This window comes from Coenobita brevimanus, chromosome 39, assembly GCF_032717465.1.
Source record: "Coenobita brevimanus isolate Jiangsu-jjx chromosome 39, ASM3271746v2, whole genome shotgun sequence".
NCBI classification, from domain to species: Eukaryota; Metazoa; Arthropoda; class Malacostraca; order Decapoda; family Coenobitidae; genus Coenobita; species Coenobita brevimanus.
In genome coordinates this window covers 27430772-27449767 of record NC_136992.1, presented here as the reverse complement: position 1 = coordinate 27449767, position 18996 = coordinate 27430772, and the positions used below count along the sequence as shown (strand labels likewise).

The 18996-nt window shown below is 39.1% G+C and overlaps 1 protein-coding gene across 1 annotated transcript; it reads left to right on the top strand.

Moving 5' to 3' along the window:
• Window positions 1-1116: 1116 nt before the first annotated feature.
• Window positions 1117-18486, top strand: LOC145396761 (FERRY endosomal RAB5 effector complex subunit 3). The gene is made up of 11 exons (XM_080270047.1): window positions 1117-1288; window positions 5361-5544; window positions 5630-5797; window positions 7275-7496; window positions 9232-9399; window positions 11705-11817; window positions 12071-12219; window positions 12498-12668; window positions 15030-15095; window positions 16867-16992; window positions 18354-18486. The coding sequence occupies exons 1-11, from the start codon at window positions 1117-1119 to the stop codon at window positions 18441-18443; spliced, it is 1629 nt and encodes a 542-aa protein (XP_080126173.1). The 3' UTR covers window positions 18444-18486.
• The last annotated feature ends 510 nt before the right edge of the window (window positions 18487-18996 follow it).

Sequence of the window (18996 nt, the reverse complement as noted above, 5' to 3'; positions counted from 1 at the left end):
AAGCCTATTTTACAGGTGTCATAGAGTTAGATCTTACCTGTTTAAACACCATAAGTTTTATGAGACTTCTGTTGGAAGTCACTTAATGGAGATGGAACATTATTATACTGTATTTAATCTGGCCAGTTGGTGGCCAGAACAAGAGTCAAATAATTTACTTAGCCAGTCACCTGCACAGTTGCTGCTTGGCAACTCAGTTTTGCCACATCCTATGTGAAAGTAACTGGTACTTTCCCATTCCTGCTCCTATTTTCTCAGGAATGTGAGGCCAGTGTCTAAGGTAAAGTTGAAATTTGTTTTGGTTAGGTTTGAAAAAGTAAATTCTCTTCAATCTCTGGTACAGTGCCACACAAAAGTAAGAACAGATCATCAGTTTGTCCAGTAATATTAATTAAAAGTTGCATGAGTCAGGCAACTTACTCGGTATGTTTATCTGATTCCAGGAACAGTAGCATTGGTAAATACTCAGCAGATATCCATATCTTGTAGGAAGAAATAGCAGTTGATATACTGTACTTTCAAATGAACATTTCTTCTTGTTTTATATTGTATACAGTACCAGAAGTTTTGCAACCCATAATTTATGGAGTCCTATCTGAGATATTTATACCACCTTATCCTGTAGAGAGAAATCTACATTCCTTTAGATGTCTTTGGATAATACTAATTTGGTTGTTGTCTCCCCAGGCTCATCTAAACATAAGTTCAGTGAGCTCAGACTGGAGTTGCCCCTCCCATGCAGTCTATCACTCTGCTTTTGTTGACCAGGGAAGGAGCTGAGGGATGCTTGTTTGCCAGGGAAGAGAAGCCACTTTATTATGCTATGTCTGTGCCACTATGTAAAAGCATCCATCTCCAGCACTGCTAAACAGGGATTAAGGCTTGAAGAATCCTAGATGCTGAGGCTAGTATGGCAAAAAATAAATAAATAATAAAAAAGAATAGTAAAATAAATACTGGTACTGTATTATAGTTAAGAGACTGAAGAGAAATCATAAATACTGTTATATATTCATAACAGTACCAGCTTTCAGTGAATGAAAGAGTGATGAACTTGACACTCAGATCATGAAAACTGGAATCATGTAAAATCTGGTGTTCCCCAGATAGTGGGAGATGGTTGGGAGTTTACGTGGGGAGGAATGCATGTGTGAGGTGCAGCTGGGAGGCAGTGGTGGTCGTACAGTGACTGTGTGTGTTCCTGTCACCATCCCCGCCACCACCTGCCCCATAGAGCTTGCACACCGCCTCTGCCACCACCATAACATTCCAGTGTACCTCCACCAAGGTGAGTCACACCATCTTCTCACTATCTCATTGCTTTTTTCATTCCTTGCTGATTTGCTATAATGGCTAGAAAGACAGTTTGCAGCTACTCATACAACAGCCACTAAACTCACTGAGGTATGAGAATCATTTCAACTCAGTCACAAAACCAAGGAGAGAAGTGAACTGTCTCCTCTGTGGCAACAAATTCATACAAACATCCTCTTATGAAGTAGAAAACTTCAGGCATTGCAGCCTGATGCATCTTATTGCCCATCAGCCAGTTGTATGAACCAGCAAGCAGAAGGTTCATTTTCACATGATAATGATAGTATTGTTATTGCCACAAGTACAATCTGTTTTGCCTTTTATATGTCTGCTGTATGATTTACCTGTTACATACGGTAACAAGCAGATGGTCAGATTGATACGATTAGTGTAACTCGAGTAGAACCTACATAATGCAAAATGTTGGCCCAAAAAACAGTGTAGGGATAATATGGCATTTTCACCCACTGCATAACCTTGTTAGTGCAGCATGAGGCACGTGACTGCACAGCAGACCAATGTGCACCTCCTCCTTCCACTGTCTTCACACCAAGCCCATCTACCATCACAGTTCATCATAAGTATAATAAGTGTACATTACTGTAATTATAAGTGTATATATCAATGTGATGATGGGCTTCTTTATGAATGCTTGGTACTGTACTTTTTTGGCAGATTTGGGAAAGGTTAGAGAAGGTTTAAGAGTAACAGTGTGGGAAATTGGAATAAAACTCCTTTCTTCTATTTTTTTTTTTTTTTTTCTTATTAGCATGAAATTTCCATAAGATTCTTTAAGATTTGGACCAAAATATCTTATTATTGGTGAATCGATAGTATGTCCCTTAGCCTGTTGGGTACCCAGCATTCATGGCTAAATGGTTCTGAAATTTTGTTGCAAATGAGTAATTCATTTTTATGGAACAGATGGATATCATCATCATCATCATCAGTAGCAGTGGCATTGTCACCTCTGATGGCTTGCTCTTCTTTGGAAATCCTCCAACAGGGGATGATCATAACAGATCTGCCCAGAGGCTGCTTTGTCCGTACTTATTTTTCTTACTCAGTTATTTTTTTTTTTCACTCTCCCTGTCACCAGCGTACTGCTGCACTCTTATCTTTCCACCTAGATTTTTTTTTTTTTTTTTTTTTTTTTTTTTTTTTTTTAAGTAAATGAAGCCTGGCCCCCCTCAGATTGATTCCTGATTTAACTCAGAATTACCACCACACTTAAAACTATTCAGTGTGTATTGGTTACTTCTTTGGTACTCCTTTATGCAGTTTTAGCCATAAATGATACTCATATGGCCACCACTTCTTCACTATAGTTGATGCAGCTATGTATTTCTACTTTTCTTTTGTGTACAGTGAGTTTTCCTATAATGTTACATTTTAGTCATAACTTTGTGTTGTGTTATGGAAATTTTGTGTTACAGAAACAATAGAACCTGTGGGAAAAATAGAATTAAACCATTAACTCAAAGATGAACAGCCATCTCATATTGGATTAAGGCATCTGGCTTTAGATAGATAGATAGATAGATAGATTCCAACTTCCCCCCTGTGTCACCCTTAATGATCCTTTCCCCCCCCAGCCTGTCCCAACCTTCCCTAAATTTGTCTTAAAAGTACCAAACATTCATAAGGAACCCTAACAACACATTGGTACACACCCATAACACAGTTATTGTACTTAAAATGAATGGTGATGAAAACAGACTTGGTGTGAGGGAGATGGAGGAGGAGGAAGGAAATGCACAGTGGTCCTTCACACGCTCATGTACCTCAAGCATTGGGAATGAAGGTCATGCAGTGGTTGAACATGCCATATTTAGGCCATATGGTATCTGCATTTCAGTTTATGTAGGTTCTACTCATATTAATTTTATGAACCTGACCAGCAGTTCACTGCATTGTGTTTAAGTGACAGTGAAATGTGTTATAGGCTAGTTGTACCAACAATTTTTTTTTTTTTTTTTTTTTTTTAACACATCCTTCACATACATTATTAATGTGTCCTTAGCTTGTAGAGGGTTGGATATACTGTACTGTAGTTAGGCTAGGCAGTTAAAACAGAGAAGGAGACCACAAGATCCATCATCTGTAAAAAATTAGATTCCTTGACCCTAGAGGGAGTGACCATAAACAAATTGCCTCTTGTCATCTTGTTCTTTTCCATCAGGCAGTCCTTCCTTTATCTCTCACCACCCTCCCGTACATGCTTCTCCATTCTATTCTTCCACCTCATCCCTCATCTCTCTCTACCCCCCCTCTTCCTCTACCTCTTTTATATATACTTTCCTATCAATGTCTTACTCTTCATTTACACCATATGGCCAAACCATATCAGGATGCTTCTCTTAACATTTTCCAGCACATCCACATTGTCACCTCAGTGCTCTAGGACTATCTCATTTGTGTTTCAATGTCCACATATTTCCACACTGCTTTCAAATTACTCATTTTCACAAGAAATATTGGGAATAATATTACCACACAGCAGGCTAATAAAAGCAGACATCATCCATAAAAGCAGACAAGGCAAGCCATGTTTCAAAACATTGACTAGTCAAATTTTGGTGCAAGAAGGAGACTCAGAATTCATTGCCTTATCATTCAGATGAAAACTTGATACTATTAAGCACTGAAGTACAAGATAGTTCCTGAGATATCATGACATTATTTCACTTTTATAATAACTATCAGTTTGTAATCAAGTCTTACACTGATTCATCAGTGTCTTTTTTGTACTGTATAGTGTTTAATTTTCTTCACCTCCTGAGTAACAGAATGATGTGCTTTACTTGTACTGTACACTAGTTTCACCATTTAAGTGAAATCATCCCATAACTCAGTTGGAAGCAAGTTGACATTGTCTTAAATTTCACAAAAACAAGAGCAGGGCATTCTTGCTTTCTTTTTGTTTTCCATGCACTGGGGGAAAGTTTTGAGAGAAATAATCACCGTGGCAATACAGGTACTAAACAATGTACAGTACTAGGCTTTCTTTGCTGGGATTATGACACCAGCCTTTACCTGACAGTCTGGTGGTTAAAACATCCCGGTCAGAGGTACGGCCTTGCATAGGTTCAGTCCAGAAGTGGTGACTGAAGGTTTTTTTTCAGCCACATAATGCCATCAAGGGAAGTAGGATGATCATCTACCCTTAAATGTGCTATACTGTGTATCCTAGCATCAACCCCCTAGACTTTGAAAGGGGTAAAATGAGTTTGGTTGTTTTACTTTATCTACCACATGCCACAGTCTCATCCAGTCCTACCCTGCCTGTCTGCCCACCAGTTTTGTGCTTGAAAGGGAAGTCTGGAAATTAAATCTTCCTTTCACCAGCATTGCCCATATTCAAAAGGTGTAGCCCTTTTTAGTGGTGTGCTTTTCCGTTTTTTGAACTGTTATATAGTGCCTTTTTTATTTTTCTTTGTTTTTTCCCCTACCTCATTTACTCTTTAGCTGTCATCAGTCTTTGTTACTTCTCCCTCTTCCTCACCACCATCCCAACCCATCTAACCCACATCACTACCCACCCGCTCATTTTTTTTGCTTCATCATATCAGACTTCAGAGAGAAGTCTGTTATTCACGTCTTACCATTGCTTGTACCACCCCTCGTACCACCCCTCATAAAATGCCTAGCCTCACAGAGTGTAATCATCCTGCCCTGCATACTACCCACCACCATTGTAGCTCATCACAGTCACTACTTTCTTCCCAGCCCATCAAATCCTTTCCACCTATCCCACCTTGTAATGATGATTTAATAATGATTATCATGGTGTACAGGTACTGAATTGATGATGACAATTTTATTGATACCATTGATGATGCTGATAATGGTAACAATGATGATATTAACAATGACGCTGATATTTCCACTGATGAGTATGATTTTATAATGACAATATTGTTTATATTGTTTATGATGATACTATAGTACCTGTATCATTGATGATGATGATGATATTCCTATTACTGACAGTATTGATGATGAAGTTAATGAGGACAGTATTGATGATGGCATATGGTGAACAGAGCTGAGTGAGAAGTTGAGCGAATTCATGCGGGAGAGGACAGAGGAACACCACCGTCGACAGGACCAGCGTGCCATAGACAACCTGAGGGATGGCCGCCTCTCATTGCCTGAAGTGGCTGCAGCCTGGGCCACACGTTACTCACAGGTTCATATCATCCTCCCATCTTTGCATATTTACAGCAGGTTATGTCTGATTGTTAACAGTTGGTAGATAAGTGAATAGTATTGCTCTGATTAATGACTTGAACCCTTGTCACATGCAGGATAGGAAGGTTGGTGAAGGAGGCTGTGAGAGTGAGGTGGTGGCCAGTATGTATCACTCACTGGTCCACTCTCCAGCTGCAGCCAATCTCCTGGGGCTGGAACACTCCTTTGCCGCTGCCGTCAGTTCCCTGGTTGCTCAGCGCGAGGATGCCCTCCATCAGATACGTGAAAGGTAGTGGGGACTGCTGTACTCAAGGTGCTTTTTAAAAAATCTTATGGTAAAGTGCAGGAGTTGCATAATATTCGCTCTCTCTCTCTCTCTCTCTCTCTCTCTGTCAAAAAAAAAAAAAAAAAAAAAAAAAGTAAAATTATTATGTGTGACCTGTTAATATACCATTTTCATTTATTCCATGGCCACTGTACAGTTTCAGTTTTTGGTGGTTATTTGACGCTTTCTGAACTGGCAGGAGACATATACATAAGTAGCCTAAGTATTAAGGTGGCACATGACTCCCATTTATATGCACATGCACATCACTCTTCTCCCCAGGTCTTTTGTTGTGGATAATTAGGGTCAAAAGTTTGTATAATATTTCACCTCTCTGCCGGTTGTTTTCCTTTACTGACTAATATTTGTAAGCTGAGTAAAGGTTGCTATTTTTCTCTGTTCATACATGATTCTGTATGAGTATTTGATATTCCTAAGATGAGTGTGGCTTGGTATGTTTCTTTGTCTGTGATGTATATGATTCTCCTAGGTAGCCACTCTTGAGTTGAGAGGCTTGTTATGTTTTCTTTGTCTATAGGTGATTCTTTCCTTATTATCCATAAGCAGAGAGGGGCTTGGTATATTTCTCTGCCCATAAATGTTTGTCTTTCATAATCCTAGGCTGAGAGAGCTTGGTATGTTTCTCTGTCCATAGATGATTCTCTTTGATATTCTTAAGATGAGAGAGGCTTGGTATATTTCTCTGGTGATAAATGTTTCTCCTTGATATTGCTAAGCTATGAGAGGGTTGATATTTCTTTATGTGGTCAGTGGGGGCACTCACCATCCACTCACCCGATGTAGTACTGCCCTCAGGTGTCTACCCTTTTCTCTCCTCCATCCGTCTTTTCTTCCATCCTCTTCTGTCTCTCTTTCCTTCATTCTTTCCTCGTCCTTCTGCTTATGGGTGACTTTACCCTGAGTGACAAGCCAAATTGTTTCCTGTACACCAGGAAACCATTTGCTATGCTTGGTGGTAACCATGTACCAAATTTTGGCGCCTTGTGGTTTAGTGGATAATTACGGCGGTCCAATCGGATTGAGCCGGTGAAGGTTTATATCCAAGGGATGGTTGGGGTTTATTGCTCATGTAATGCCACTCAGGGTTGAGTAAGGCCGGTCACTTTCATCTTGAATGTCAGGACCAACTTGCCTAGCCTCGGGCTCCTTTGCTCCTCATGGGACATCGTAGGATTGGATGATGAATCTATGAATGAATGATGATTCTTTTTTTATATTCTTGACTTAAGAAGGGCTTAGTACTATGTTTATCCACCTGTAGGTGATATTCACTGATACAAAGTATCAGGGTGGAAAATAACCGACATGTTGTAAGTGCGAAGTAGATGCATTAGCATAGTAGTCAGTTTGTTGTCCCTCTGTACAGTACATATGTTTCACACATCCTGGGACATTTTGTATAATACTTTATATTGTACAGGCAGACACAGGAGATGAGCCAGACAGTGAGTCAGGTTGGATCTGGCTTAACAGATGATGATGTCAACAAACTGGCGGCACGGCATTTGGAGGATGCGCAGTTAGCAGAGGTGCAGTGGGACTCCACCATCACTGGGTTGAAAGAGAGCCAGAGGCGTGAGTTCCGCAACTTTGTCACAGAGTCCTTTGCTGGAAAGGAAATTCAGACTCCTGTCACACCTAAGTAAGTCATCTCCTATACCACTTGTGTCAGACTTAAGGCCATATTCTTGGTGGCATAGGAGACTGCAGCACCTCTTTGGCATTGTTTTTTTATGCATATTGTACCTGAATATTGTCTCTTATGTTTTTCTTTTACTGACGTACAGTAGTTTGCCTCAGTAGTGTGCAAGGTGATAAAAAGGTGTCATCATTGTACAATGCATTATTGAGAAAGTTGTGCTACAATATCTTGTATGCCACGTAGCTTTCAGTGTACATTAAGCAACAAATCTGGGGCTTTAGTTTATATGTAAACTCTCTTAATCCCATCACTTTGATGATGAGATGTTTTTATTTCTTGGAGGACCTGTAGTTGTGAGGGGGTTAATTAAGGCTATATCTAACCTGCTTGGTTTGAAAAATCTCTCCTATGCTGAATAATCTCAGGGCAGCTGGACTGAAACAGAAAAATGGCATCAGACTGAAAGATTGTAGCTTAAAGTGTTTATAAGTTTGCTTGTATGTACAGTACTTTTTTTTTGCCGTCATTCATTTGGCTGCTGAGCACTTCAGAAACGTATAATTGTCAAATGAATTTTAGAATGCAAAAAACATAGTGATCAATGATAGCAGTCAGTTGTTTTGGAGACCTGTTTATTCCACAGCTAAATTGATTAACCCCCTCACTCATTGGTATTATGTAATTCTTGCTATTGATAGATGACTATATTCACCTAAGGATAAAGTTGTTGATTTGGATGAGTTATATGGAAGAAGCAAGACTGAAGTAAAAAAAAAAAAAAAAAAAAAAAAAAAAATCATTCAAATGAAAGGTTTGAAATCCTCAGTAGATATTTCTGCTCTCTAACTCTCTGAACAGTTGTGGTTCTTCTCTCCATGCCGGTGTTGGAGGTGCTTTTGAAAACTGTACAGTCAGGGACAAAAGTTCTCCTGTTTCACTGCATATACTTCACACTTTAGGGCATGTCCATCAGTTTCCCTCTGTGATGCATCACAACAGATGATTTTATGTGGGTGGAGAAACATACGAAGTCTCTGTCTGCATTGTAATATTAGCCAGTAGAGGAAAGTGAGGCACAGAAGAGGAGATATACAGTATTAGGTGAACTTTTATCTCGAAATGCACCAATTTCAAATAAATACTGGTAAATGTTAAATTGTTGAATCCTACTCTACATATACCATGCAAAATGAATAGAGAAACCCATCCATTCTTTTTCACCTGAGGCATTGACACCACTCCATCCCCCGTGGACCTATATGTTACGTAAACTATCAGAAAATGTCCATTGACAGTAATCCATGAATGGTGTCCTCTCTGTGGGTACTTGAGTGGTGTTTCAGGAAACTGGATGAGTGTGTTGTTTGCTTGTACCCATTTTATTCATAACCTCAGATGACATTATGGAGTCTTGTCTACCCAGTGTCTTGATAGTGTTATCATATATATGGCAGAAATTGTGCCTGTGACCCCACAAATGCTTATGTGATGTCATAAAATGGCTTTAGAGCCATTTTTCATACTTAGTGTGTCTGTTTGCTTCATACAGAAGAAAATGAGTGTTCGGCTGCATAAATCCTTGTATTTTGCATTGATTAATTGAAAGTCATAGGCATATATGTTCTTTCTGACTGGATCTCTGTCAGTAGATTAAAGAAACTGTTACTTATTACAGAAAATCCTCTCAAGAAATAATGTACCGGTATGTGTAATACCCTGGTAATAATATCATCAGGGACTTTGTGGCCATTGGAGCGGACACAGTGGTTGTGGAGTCAACAGAGCCGGCCCAGGAGGAAAGCTTCACCATACACTTGGGTGCACAGATGAAGCAGATGCACAACCTTCGCCTCCTGTCAGCACACGGACTCCAGCTATGCAAGTACCAGGCTCACCAGGCAAGGTTTGTAATTACAGATTTTTTTCTTTGTAGGATGAAAATATTGGAAGCAATGAAGAAAGTCAAAATGGGAAGAGTTCCAAGAATTGATGGAGTGTGTGGCAAAATATTGAAATGTAGGGCAGAGTTAGTGATAGAATGGATGTGGAAGATTTGCAGATTGGCCTGGGAGCAAGGTAGACTCCCAGAAGGTTGAAATTCGTGTATAGTTGTTCCCCTCGCACAAAGGAAAAGGGGAAAGAGAAGTGTATGGCAATCATGGTGTACTGGTCTACTCATTGTAATGGTTTGATCCCCCATAAGTGACTGGAGTTTTTCAGCCATATAATGCCTCTGAAGGGAGTAAGCTGGTTGTCTATTGGTAAATGTACTGGACTGTATTAGCCTTGCCTCAAGCCCATACATTTGAAGGAAGTGAAATGTTTTTATTTGTTTACTTATTATTATTATTATTATTGTTATTATTATTATTATTATTATTATTATTAATTTATATTTCATTTTATTTTATTATTTGGTGGTGGTGGTGGTGGTCTAGACATCCTGCCCTATAGGAAATTTAAATAAAAACTCTATGTTTCAAACCAGGTTGGTATTTACATGATTTTTTCATAATTTCTATAATAGATTTATTTCCTGTAAATTTTCTTTTTAGCTCTGCTGAAGACATATGTGTTATTATAACCTCCGGCATGGCAAATTGGCAATAGATCTCTTTTTACCGTAGCAACCTTGATCTTTGATTTATGGCCTTCATGCCAGTGTTTGACAGTTACCTAGATGTAGTCAGTAGCTACAGATATACAAATTTTGTGCCGTATACACCACAGCATTCAAAGTTATAATCCAAACAGACAGATAGGTATGACCAAAAACTTCACCAACCCAATATACAGATGGTAAAACTGTGGATAAGATTTGACAGTCCAGCTGGCTTTGTAACATTACGTTCCACATTTTAACTTCCCCTAACTTTTAATTATTCATTTGTACAATAAACTCTGATTTTGTATTTCTCCATCAGGAATGTACAGACCTGGGTCAGGGCTATGTAGTTTAGACAATTCAAGGTGAGAATGACCAGTTGCTTTCCCATTAGAAGCATTATGAGCAATAAACTCCAACCATACCTTGGACTTATTAGCCATTATGGGCCATTTCCATTTGGAGTATCTTAACCCACTGAGCAACTAGGCATCCATTTGTTGATTGCTTAGTAACTACCCAGTGTAGCAGATTGTTTCAGGGAGTACAGAACTGCTTCCGTCTCATGTAAACAAAAAATGAAGTGCTTTTCTACACTGCCATGAAAACATCACTTCTCTTCCACCCAGCATTACACTAACAAATATGCAAACACATGGCTCCCACAGCCATCCGGAACTTTCAGCCAAACAACGTCCTCCATGAATCGCCGCTAAATGTTCAGTTCCACAGAAACTGCCTTTGCCAGAGAGAGACACAAGTTAATATTGCCAGACTATGATGAGGCCATCAACCTTTGCTGCATCAGCAGCAGCACTAAATGTAAATGCAACTTGTAAAGCCCACTCAACCTTCACTGTACTGCAGTCCCTCATATCAAACCACTCTTATAATACTCACCTCATTCTCACAACATAGACAGACCTTTAACATAATCTCAAAAGTTATATTTGGGATTGTCTGGCTAAAGTGACTGGATTCCTGCATTCAATTTTGGTTCTTCAGTAGTGTAAGGTCACAGAAACTCAGCAAACTTATTTGTTATTATTTTGTCATATAACATATCTTCAGCATTCAGCAGACTTATTCCATGATCATTTTTACATCTACTTCAATAACACATGAAAGTGGACAATCACAACCATGTTCCATTCCAGTTTGCATAAAATTTCACCTCCTCTGCTTCACATTTATACAGTATTTGCAGGCTAATAATCTTGGGTTGAGTGAGGCTTGATAGATTTCTCAGGCTGTAGATAATTCTTTCTTTGATGTTACTACGGTATGAGAGACTTGATATGTTTTTCTGGCCAAAAATTATTCCCTTTCATATAATTCAGACATGATGCCTTAAGTGAGTATTACAGTAGATGCCATAGAATAGTAGGTGAACTTTTGTCCGTGATTGTACCACTCCATTCATCCATGCTGTGCGTCTGGTGGTCTAGTGGTTAGAACATCCCAGTTGGAGCGACAACTTTGCCTCATGCATAGACTTCATTCCCAAGAGGTGACTAGAGCTTTGTGATTGTGTAATGCCACAAGGGTAAGTAGGCTGGTCATCCACCTCAAAGGGTGTGATAAGGGATTTTTTTTCTTTCAGTGATATCCCACCTCAGAGGATTCAGACATCAATGAGTCTCTACTCACACAACCTTAATGGCCTCGTGTTATTGGTTGATGACCGCATCAACACATACATTGGCATCAAGCGAGGTGATGTGCCGGTTTGAGCTGGGTTTTATTTCTGTGTACATTGCAGACATGTATGTCAGTTTTGCACATTGCAACAAATAATGAGATAGTGAACACTGATGATGATGATAGTGTTGTGTGGTGTTGAACAGTTTTGCAGTATAATGTTTGGATGGTACTGTAATGAGCTGTAATTACATTATTATTGTAGTTGCTGCTAAAATTGATAATTTTGTAGTAGTCTAATGGTGTGCTGTGGGCAATCACATGACAGAGTTTGGAAGAGTATGCAGTAAATCAACAGAGCTACATTTTCCTGAGCTAGACGACCAGCTGGAGGGAGTGCGTAACATTGTGCCACAGGTGGTGCAGTGGCGCCGTGATCACCCACCACCACAATACGAAAATGATGACGAGACACAGGTGGGTCAGTTGACCTCATGATTGGGACATGTCTAGTATTAAAATATTCTGCTTATTCTACAGTAAGTCCTAGTTATTACTTGACTTTTATAATACTATATTCATTTTTGCATTTAAGTGTATGTAGTTGCAGAAAAACAGCCTCTTAAAGTCCCAGTGTTTCTAGTCAAGCTGATTTGCCATTTCCCCTAATGCACAGTACCAATTGCATGGAAAAATATGACATATTAGAACACATCCCAGACGTAATAAGGAGGTATTGTATTTTATCTTTACAGTCAGCACCTCCAGTACCACAGCATCTCAAGGCAGGTGACTTCTACATGACACGACACTCCAACCTGGCCGATGTTCATGTAGTGTTCCACATGATAGTGGATGACACACTGCGTTCGGGGGACATAAATTCACGCCATCCTGTAATACTCGGACTCAGGAATGTTTTGAAGGTTAGACACTTCTTCTGGAATGCTTGTTATTGAATTGCAATAAGTTCTCATTATAAGTTGCCTTATTTTATTATATTATTTGCTGTTAAGTTTACAATAAGTTTTAAAATACTGTCAAAATATGTATAAAGCTGACCAGCCAATTTCCCTCAGTTTCCGGTACCAGATGAACAGAAAATTGTAATATTTTTTAACACATCTCCAACACATAACAGTACTTAGTGCATGAGAAAATACTGTGTAATGAGTGACAAGCCAAATGGTTTCCTGTACTGTGTCATGTATGCTTGCATGCGTTGGCCTTGGTCACCTAATGGCAACTTCCCATGTTGTTTGATTTGTAGCACTCTCTCTTTTCAGTCCTTTATCCCTGAGGTCACACCGTATGACTCGTGCCAAGGTTTTTTTTTTTTTTTTTTCATGCCCAGTTGTCATCCTCCATCTTCTCAAAATGACAAAACCATCTCTGTCTACCTCTTCTCATCATATTACTAATACTGTACATTCAAGTCCCATCCTTCCTACAAACTCTTCATTTGAAGTACGGTAAACCCTCTATAATTCGGATTAATTGGGGGGAACCCTATGTTGAATTATCCAAAAATCCAAATTATTGGAGCTGATGCTTGCCCCTATCCCCAAATCACACCCACGCTTGCTAAAACGTGTCTTTTTTGCACAAAAATTGTAGAGCACAGTATAATATTACTTTATACACAAAGAGTGTACAATACAACAAATAAAATAGTCAAACCTTGATAATGAAGTTTTGCAACTCAGTAGTATAGTGCAGTACACTTAACTGTACCAAAGGTACTGTACAGTTCTTAAAAATTACATTTATTACTACACTTATCACTACAAAAACTGTTCACGTCCACTTATCACTGGAACCCTTTTCGGACTTGTCTTGCTTATTTCGAATTATATCTGAATTAAAATTGTTTGTCTGGTGGTCAAAAAGATCTGAATTAACCGATTTCTGAATTATTAGGGTTCGAATTAGAGAGGGTTTACTGTACTAACCCCCAGGCCTGTCATTTAAGGACGCACTGTGCATCCATCTGATCATTCTTAGCATTGTACATTTGAGCCTACAAATATCCTGCTTCATTACTGCCCAAGTCTCACTACCCTACAGCATACTACCCTCACTGTCCTAACACATATTGCATACAAGAACCACTTACGACAAAGGGAGAGCCCTTTCAAGTGTCAGGAGAGGCAACAACTCCCTAAACTTTTTTCATCCACATCTAACCCTTGCTACTGAGCTAGCACCAGCCCTACCTGCAGCACATATAATGTTCCCCAAATAACAAAACTCCTCCACAGACTCGAGACTTTTCAGCAGTATTAATCCTTTCCCACTTCTTCCCTTTGAATGCTTTCCCCTACACACCACACACACAAAATTGACATTATTTTGCAGCCTTCCTCTTATACCACTACACTTCGTATGCACCCACTTATTTCAAACGCTGCCTGAAATGGAGTTACAGTACTTCCGACACCCTTGTGGCAACCTGCACGTGGCCATGCTCTTTCTGCTATGACAGTACCACCACCTGCTCTAAATATCATAACTTTTATTTTATCCATGTTTAATCTCAAACCCATGTACCCCATTCCATCTCTTCACATCCTAAATCTCGCCTCTGCTACCCTTTCATTCCAGACATTTATGACAGTTCAGTTAAACAGTCAGACATCCCTGAGTAGCTTTTTATGAATGTCTAATGAGGAAGGAAAATTGGTGAATACTGTGAAGATTTTATAATGGCAGGAAACCTTATGTAAGAGTGGATTGATGTTTGAATGAGATTCAGTATCAGTCCTCAAGTGAGAAAAGGGTGTGTGATGTCCATGTAGTTTTTCTGTATAAGTATGGTTGGAGTTATGAGAGAGGTCATAGCAAAAACTGCTGAGAGAATGAAGCTGGTGATGAGTGGTGAAGGAGAATATTTCTGATTTGTGAGATGATGCTGTTACTGTATTCCCTGCGAGTTTGTGAACCTAATCATTGGTCATTGGTTCAGAGTTTTTAAACATGTGGAAGGGAAGTGTGAAAGTAAACAAGTTAAGAGTTCTTGTGGATGCAAAACCAGTAGACTGAAGGCTGAAGATGCCGTTCTCCTGCAACCTACAATCCTCTTTAGGAGGATAGGGAGGGAAATGAGGGACATACATATAATGAGGCAGATCCACTGCATGGTTATGCTGGTCCTACCACATAAAAGTGTCCCTCTCCAGCACCAAGTTAAAGTCAAGTGATTGCTGTTTAGAGAGGAGGTGACTCACAGTGTGTAATGGTAACATTTGAATTGAGGGTATATTTATTTACACTGTGATTGGTTGCAGGTTGCTTGTCTTGGAGACATCACCACACTCACCATTCCTCTCTTGCTCACCAACACGATGTCTGAGGTAAGCAGCTGATTCTTATTTGTGTACATATTTACCTATTTGTATTATACACAGTTAGAGCTTGGTTTAAGTTGTCTTGTCTGCCTTTACAGTATACATATATCCAGTCTTTTTTAAACATGGATGTTCTTTGCCCAGCTCATCACTTCCAAACTTTTCTAAATGTATCTGCTTCAGTTTGAAAAACTAAACTGTTTTACATCATTTAGACATCTCTTTTTCTTCTTCTTATATATATATATATATATATATATATCCTCAGCTCTGAATGATGAGCGAAGTGGTTTCCTTTAAACCAGGAAACCATCTACTTTGCTTTTTTTTATCGAGGTGAAGATGCACCTGACAGGTTGGTGATAATTGGCTGAATGCAGCATGTCCAAATAACATCATTGCATTTAAGAAAATAACCAGAAATTACCAGTAATTATCTGAAATACAACGATGTTTTTTGGACATGTTGCATTCAGCCAGTCATCACCAGCCTGTCAAGAGCATCTTCGCCTCGATAAAAAAAAAATCAGTGTAGGTACTCTGTTGAGTTTTAATCTTATAACCGGCAAATAGACATCTGATGGTTTTTTGGGTTAAGGTGCTCCAGTTAGATGTGGTTCATAAAGGTTCAAACTTTATGGGTAGTTTGGCTTTGTTATATTGTTTACATAACATTGCTTTGGAGTGAATGACTAGTCGCTCTCACTTTAAATATTTGGACTGAGTAGCGAAACCTTAGGCCTCAGTACAACCTGATGTACCAAGAACTGGATGATAGTTACAGTAAGTAAATAACCTGTAGTAATGCCGAAGTGGGGGAGTAGACTTGCCATGTACAGGTATACCCTGGTTTAATGATCCAATTTGTTAAGTAAAAACCCATCATTAGGTGGGGTATCATATCTCGGAGTAGATTTAACGTGTAAAATATAGGGATGCGTTTTTGAGCCTCAGGTTTCCCCCCAGCCAAGTCCTAAACCCACCCAAATGAATTGCAAAACAAGTTTAAAGCCAACCTAAATGGCCTAACAGCTGTAAAAGAAGCTGACTTAAGCCTAACACATGTAAATAACTCACTAATACCAATAAGTAAAATTTGAAAATCATCATCTATAAGTCTGGAAAAAACCAAGCTCAGTAAACTGTACCCCAAAATGACAATGTTCACCCCACCTATGGTTAAAACACATTGCTCTAACTCTAAAAACAGTTTATAAATCAACCTTCACATACAATTTTAGTCTAAAATATCACCAAAATCGGTAAAAAAAAAATAAAAACTTATTGTTAAACTGGGGTTTGGCGATCATTAGGCGGGGTATGGTGGTATTTCTACCCCCAGCGCTAAGCCAAGGTATCGCATGTAGGGGCATCATATATGAAGGTATACCTGTACTCTTAACTATTCTGGACTTCAGGCCCCTACATCACAAAAGGGGTAATATCATCACAATAGGGTAAAATGAGATGGGCTTTTTTTGTCTGTGTTTAGGTTAATAGTCAGCATATTGGCTTTATCTGGCAGGTAATGTGAAGCACATCTATGAAGAAAGTGCAAAGGAAATGTAGGCAGATGGTAAGCCCTGTGAGATAACGAAATGACTCCATGAACTTGAATGTTGAATAAAAGAGTGGCCCATTTCACTGGGCGTGTGCATTTTTTGTGCCTTTTCTTCCTTTGTTTCCTGGAATCTACCTCACCCCATCCTTAAGTGGGAAAAAGAGGTTATGATGATGATGATGATGATGACAACTTACTTTTTCCATGTTACTCCAGGAGATGACCATGTCATGGTGCCAGAAGCGTGCTGAACTGGTATACAAATGCATCAAAGGCTTTATGATGGAGATGACTTCATGGGGAGGAGCAGAGATGAAGAATATGCAGTTCCTTGTTCCAAAGGTGAGGTACAGCAAAGAAGCATACATATTTAATTAAATAATTGTTTCTGATTAGATATACAGTATATATATTTTTTGTATGTTTGTATGGTGAAAAGGGTGTGTGTGAGTGAGACTGAGGATGAGAGGATGCATGATAGACAAGAAGAATATGGTTGGGTATGGTTAAAAGAGTGTGCGAGAAAGCTTGGGAACTGACAGGGATTTAGCTGATTGAATGAAGTATGATATACCCTTTTTTTGATGTGATAATTGATGGAATGACTATCTTGCAAGTGTATATAAAGTGTATTTATAATTAATTAAGTATACTTCATCCTTCTTTCCTTCCATCCTCTTCTGTTGTTCTTTCCTTCATTCTTTCCTCTTCCCTCTGCCTGTGGGTGACTCTACACTGAGTGACAAGCCAAATGGTTTCCTGTACACCAGGAAACTGTTTACTGTGCTGGGTGGTAACCATATAACCAAATTTTGGCACCTGGTGGTTTAGTGGGTAATAACGGCGCTCCAGTCGGATTGAGCTAGTGAAGGTTTATTATCCAAGGTGTGGTTGGGTTTATTGCTCACGTAATGCCACCCAGGGATGAGTGAGGCTAGTCACTCTCATCTTAAATGTCAGGCCCAACTTGCCTAGCCCCGGGCTCCTATGCTTCTTATGGGGTGACGTAGGATTAGATGATGAATGAAAAAAAATGATGAATAAATAAGATAATGATGGTGTAAGATGGGGCCAAGATTCCTGGAACATGAATTACTTGTGAATGATTGGGTAGTCCATCTCTCTGGCCATGCTGTTGACTCTTCTAACTTCAGAACTCTCATTTATTCTCTCTGGATCCCTCATTGTATCTTTAGGTGGGGAAAAAAAAAAAAAAAAGTATCAGTAAGGATGATGATGACAGTGATGAAATGTTTGAGGTTGAACATGAACCCTCTTGTGTGTTGAAAGTCTTACACAAGGTTTCAATGAAGTAAAATCTTTCAAACTCCTAGAGAGTTTGCTCAGCCAGACCATTAGTCCCAAGCCTGGGTTATCCTGCAAAAGCACCATTATGCTGCATCTAGCTTAATTGTTGGATTACAAAGGTGCTGTGGAGAGAGAGACCAGTTTGAGAGGCCTCATGTCTGACCTATACACCTGGTTTCTTCATACCTACATACATATATTTTGTAAGGCAGTGTTTCATGCTACATGGATCTCTGGGTTGAAAAGTCAAATAAGCTTTTGAAAGCAAGAATAAAATGAAATTTGCATTACTGGATTGAAAGGATTAATTTATAAGAATGAATATGCAGTGCAAATAAAGAGTTTGTAATGAATGTTTTTCTTTCATGTATACTTACTTTATGTATTATTTGCAGGGAATCTCTGAAGATTTATTTCAACACTTGGCCTCCATGCTGCCTAACATCTTCAGAGTCTCCAATCCTTTGGTGGTCAAGTCCTCATAATGCTTCATTTTATTAATGTTAATTGACTGTTCATCAGGAGAAGTATTTGTAAAGTGTCATCTAGTTGTAATAGTCGTTGTTGCCATAACCCCAGACTTGTCTGAATGTGAACCCAGTGGAGTGCAGGCTAAAATTTACTTTCAACTGTAGCCCATTGTCCTCCTTTCAGGGAATAGGGAGAGAGCTGAGGAATGTTTATTAAAGTGGGCAGCTTAGCCACCCAGTTACAGCATGCTAGTGACACCTTGGGAAAGGGTCCCTCTCCATCACCATCTTTACCATTTTGCAGAATAAACACATCTCCATAACAGCTAAATATTATTATTATTATTAGTGTGTGTGTGTGTGTGTGTGTGTGTGTGTGTGTGTGTGTTCTTACCTACCTAATTGTTCTTACCTAATTGTATCTTTACAGGAATGAGTCAAGCTCGTACTGTCCCGTGTCTTAAACCATATTTATCGTACATATCCTTAAATTTGTGAATTGTTTTGGCACACACTATTTCATTCGGTAGTGCATTCCATTGATCAGTTGCTCTGTTTGGGAAACTAA

Bases quoted from the DNA above. Each gene is read 5' to 3' on its own strand.
- LOC145396761 (XM_080270047.1), top strand. From the start codon at position 1,117: ATGGTTGGGAGTTTACGTGGGGAGGAATGCATGTGTGAGGTGCAGCTG. The intron at 1,289-5,360 runs GTGAGTCACACC...TATGGTGAACAG, and splicing joins TCCAGTGTACCTCCACCAAG to AGCTGAGTGAGAAGTTGAGC. The intron at 5,545-5,629 runs GTTATGTCTGAT...CATGCAGGATAG, and splicing joins TCTTTGCATATTTACAGCAG to GAAGGTTGGTGAAGGAGGCT.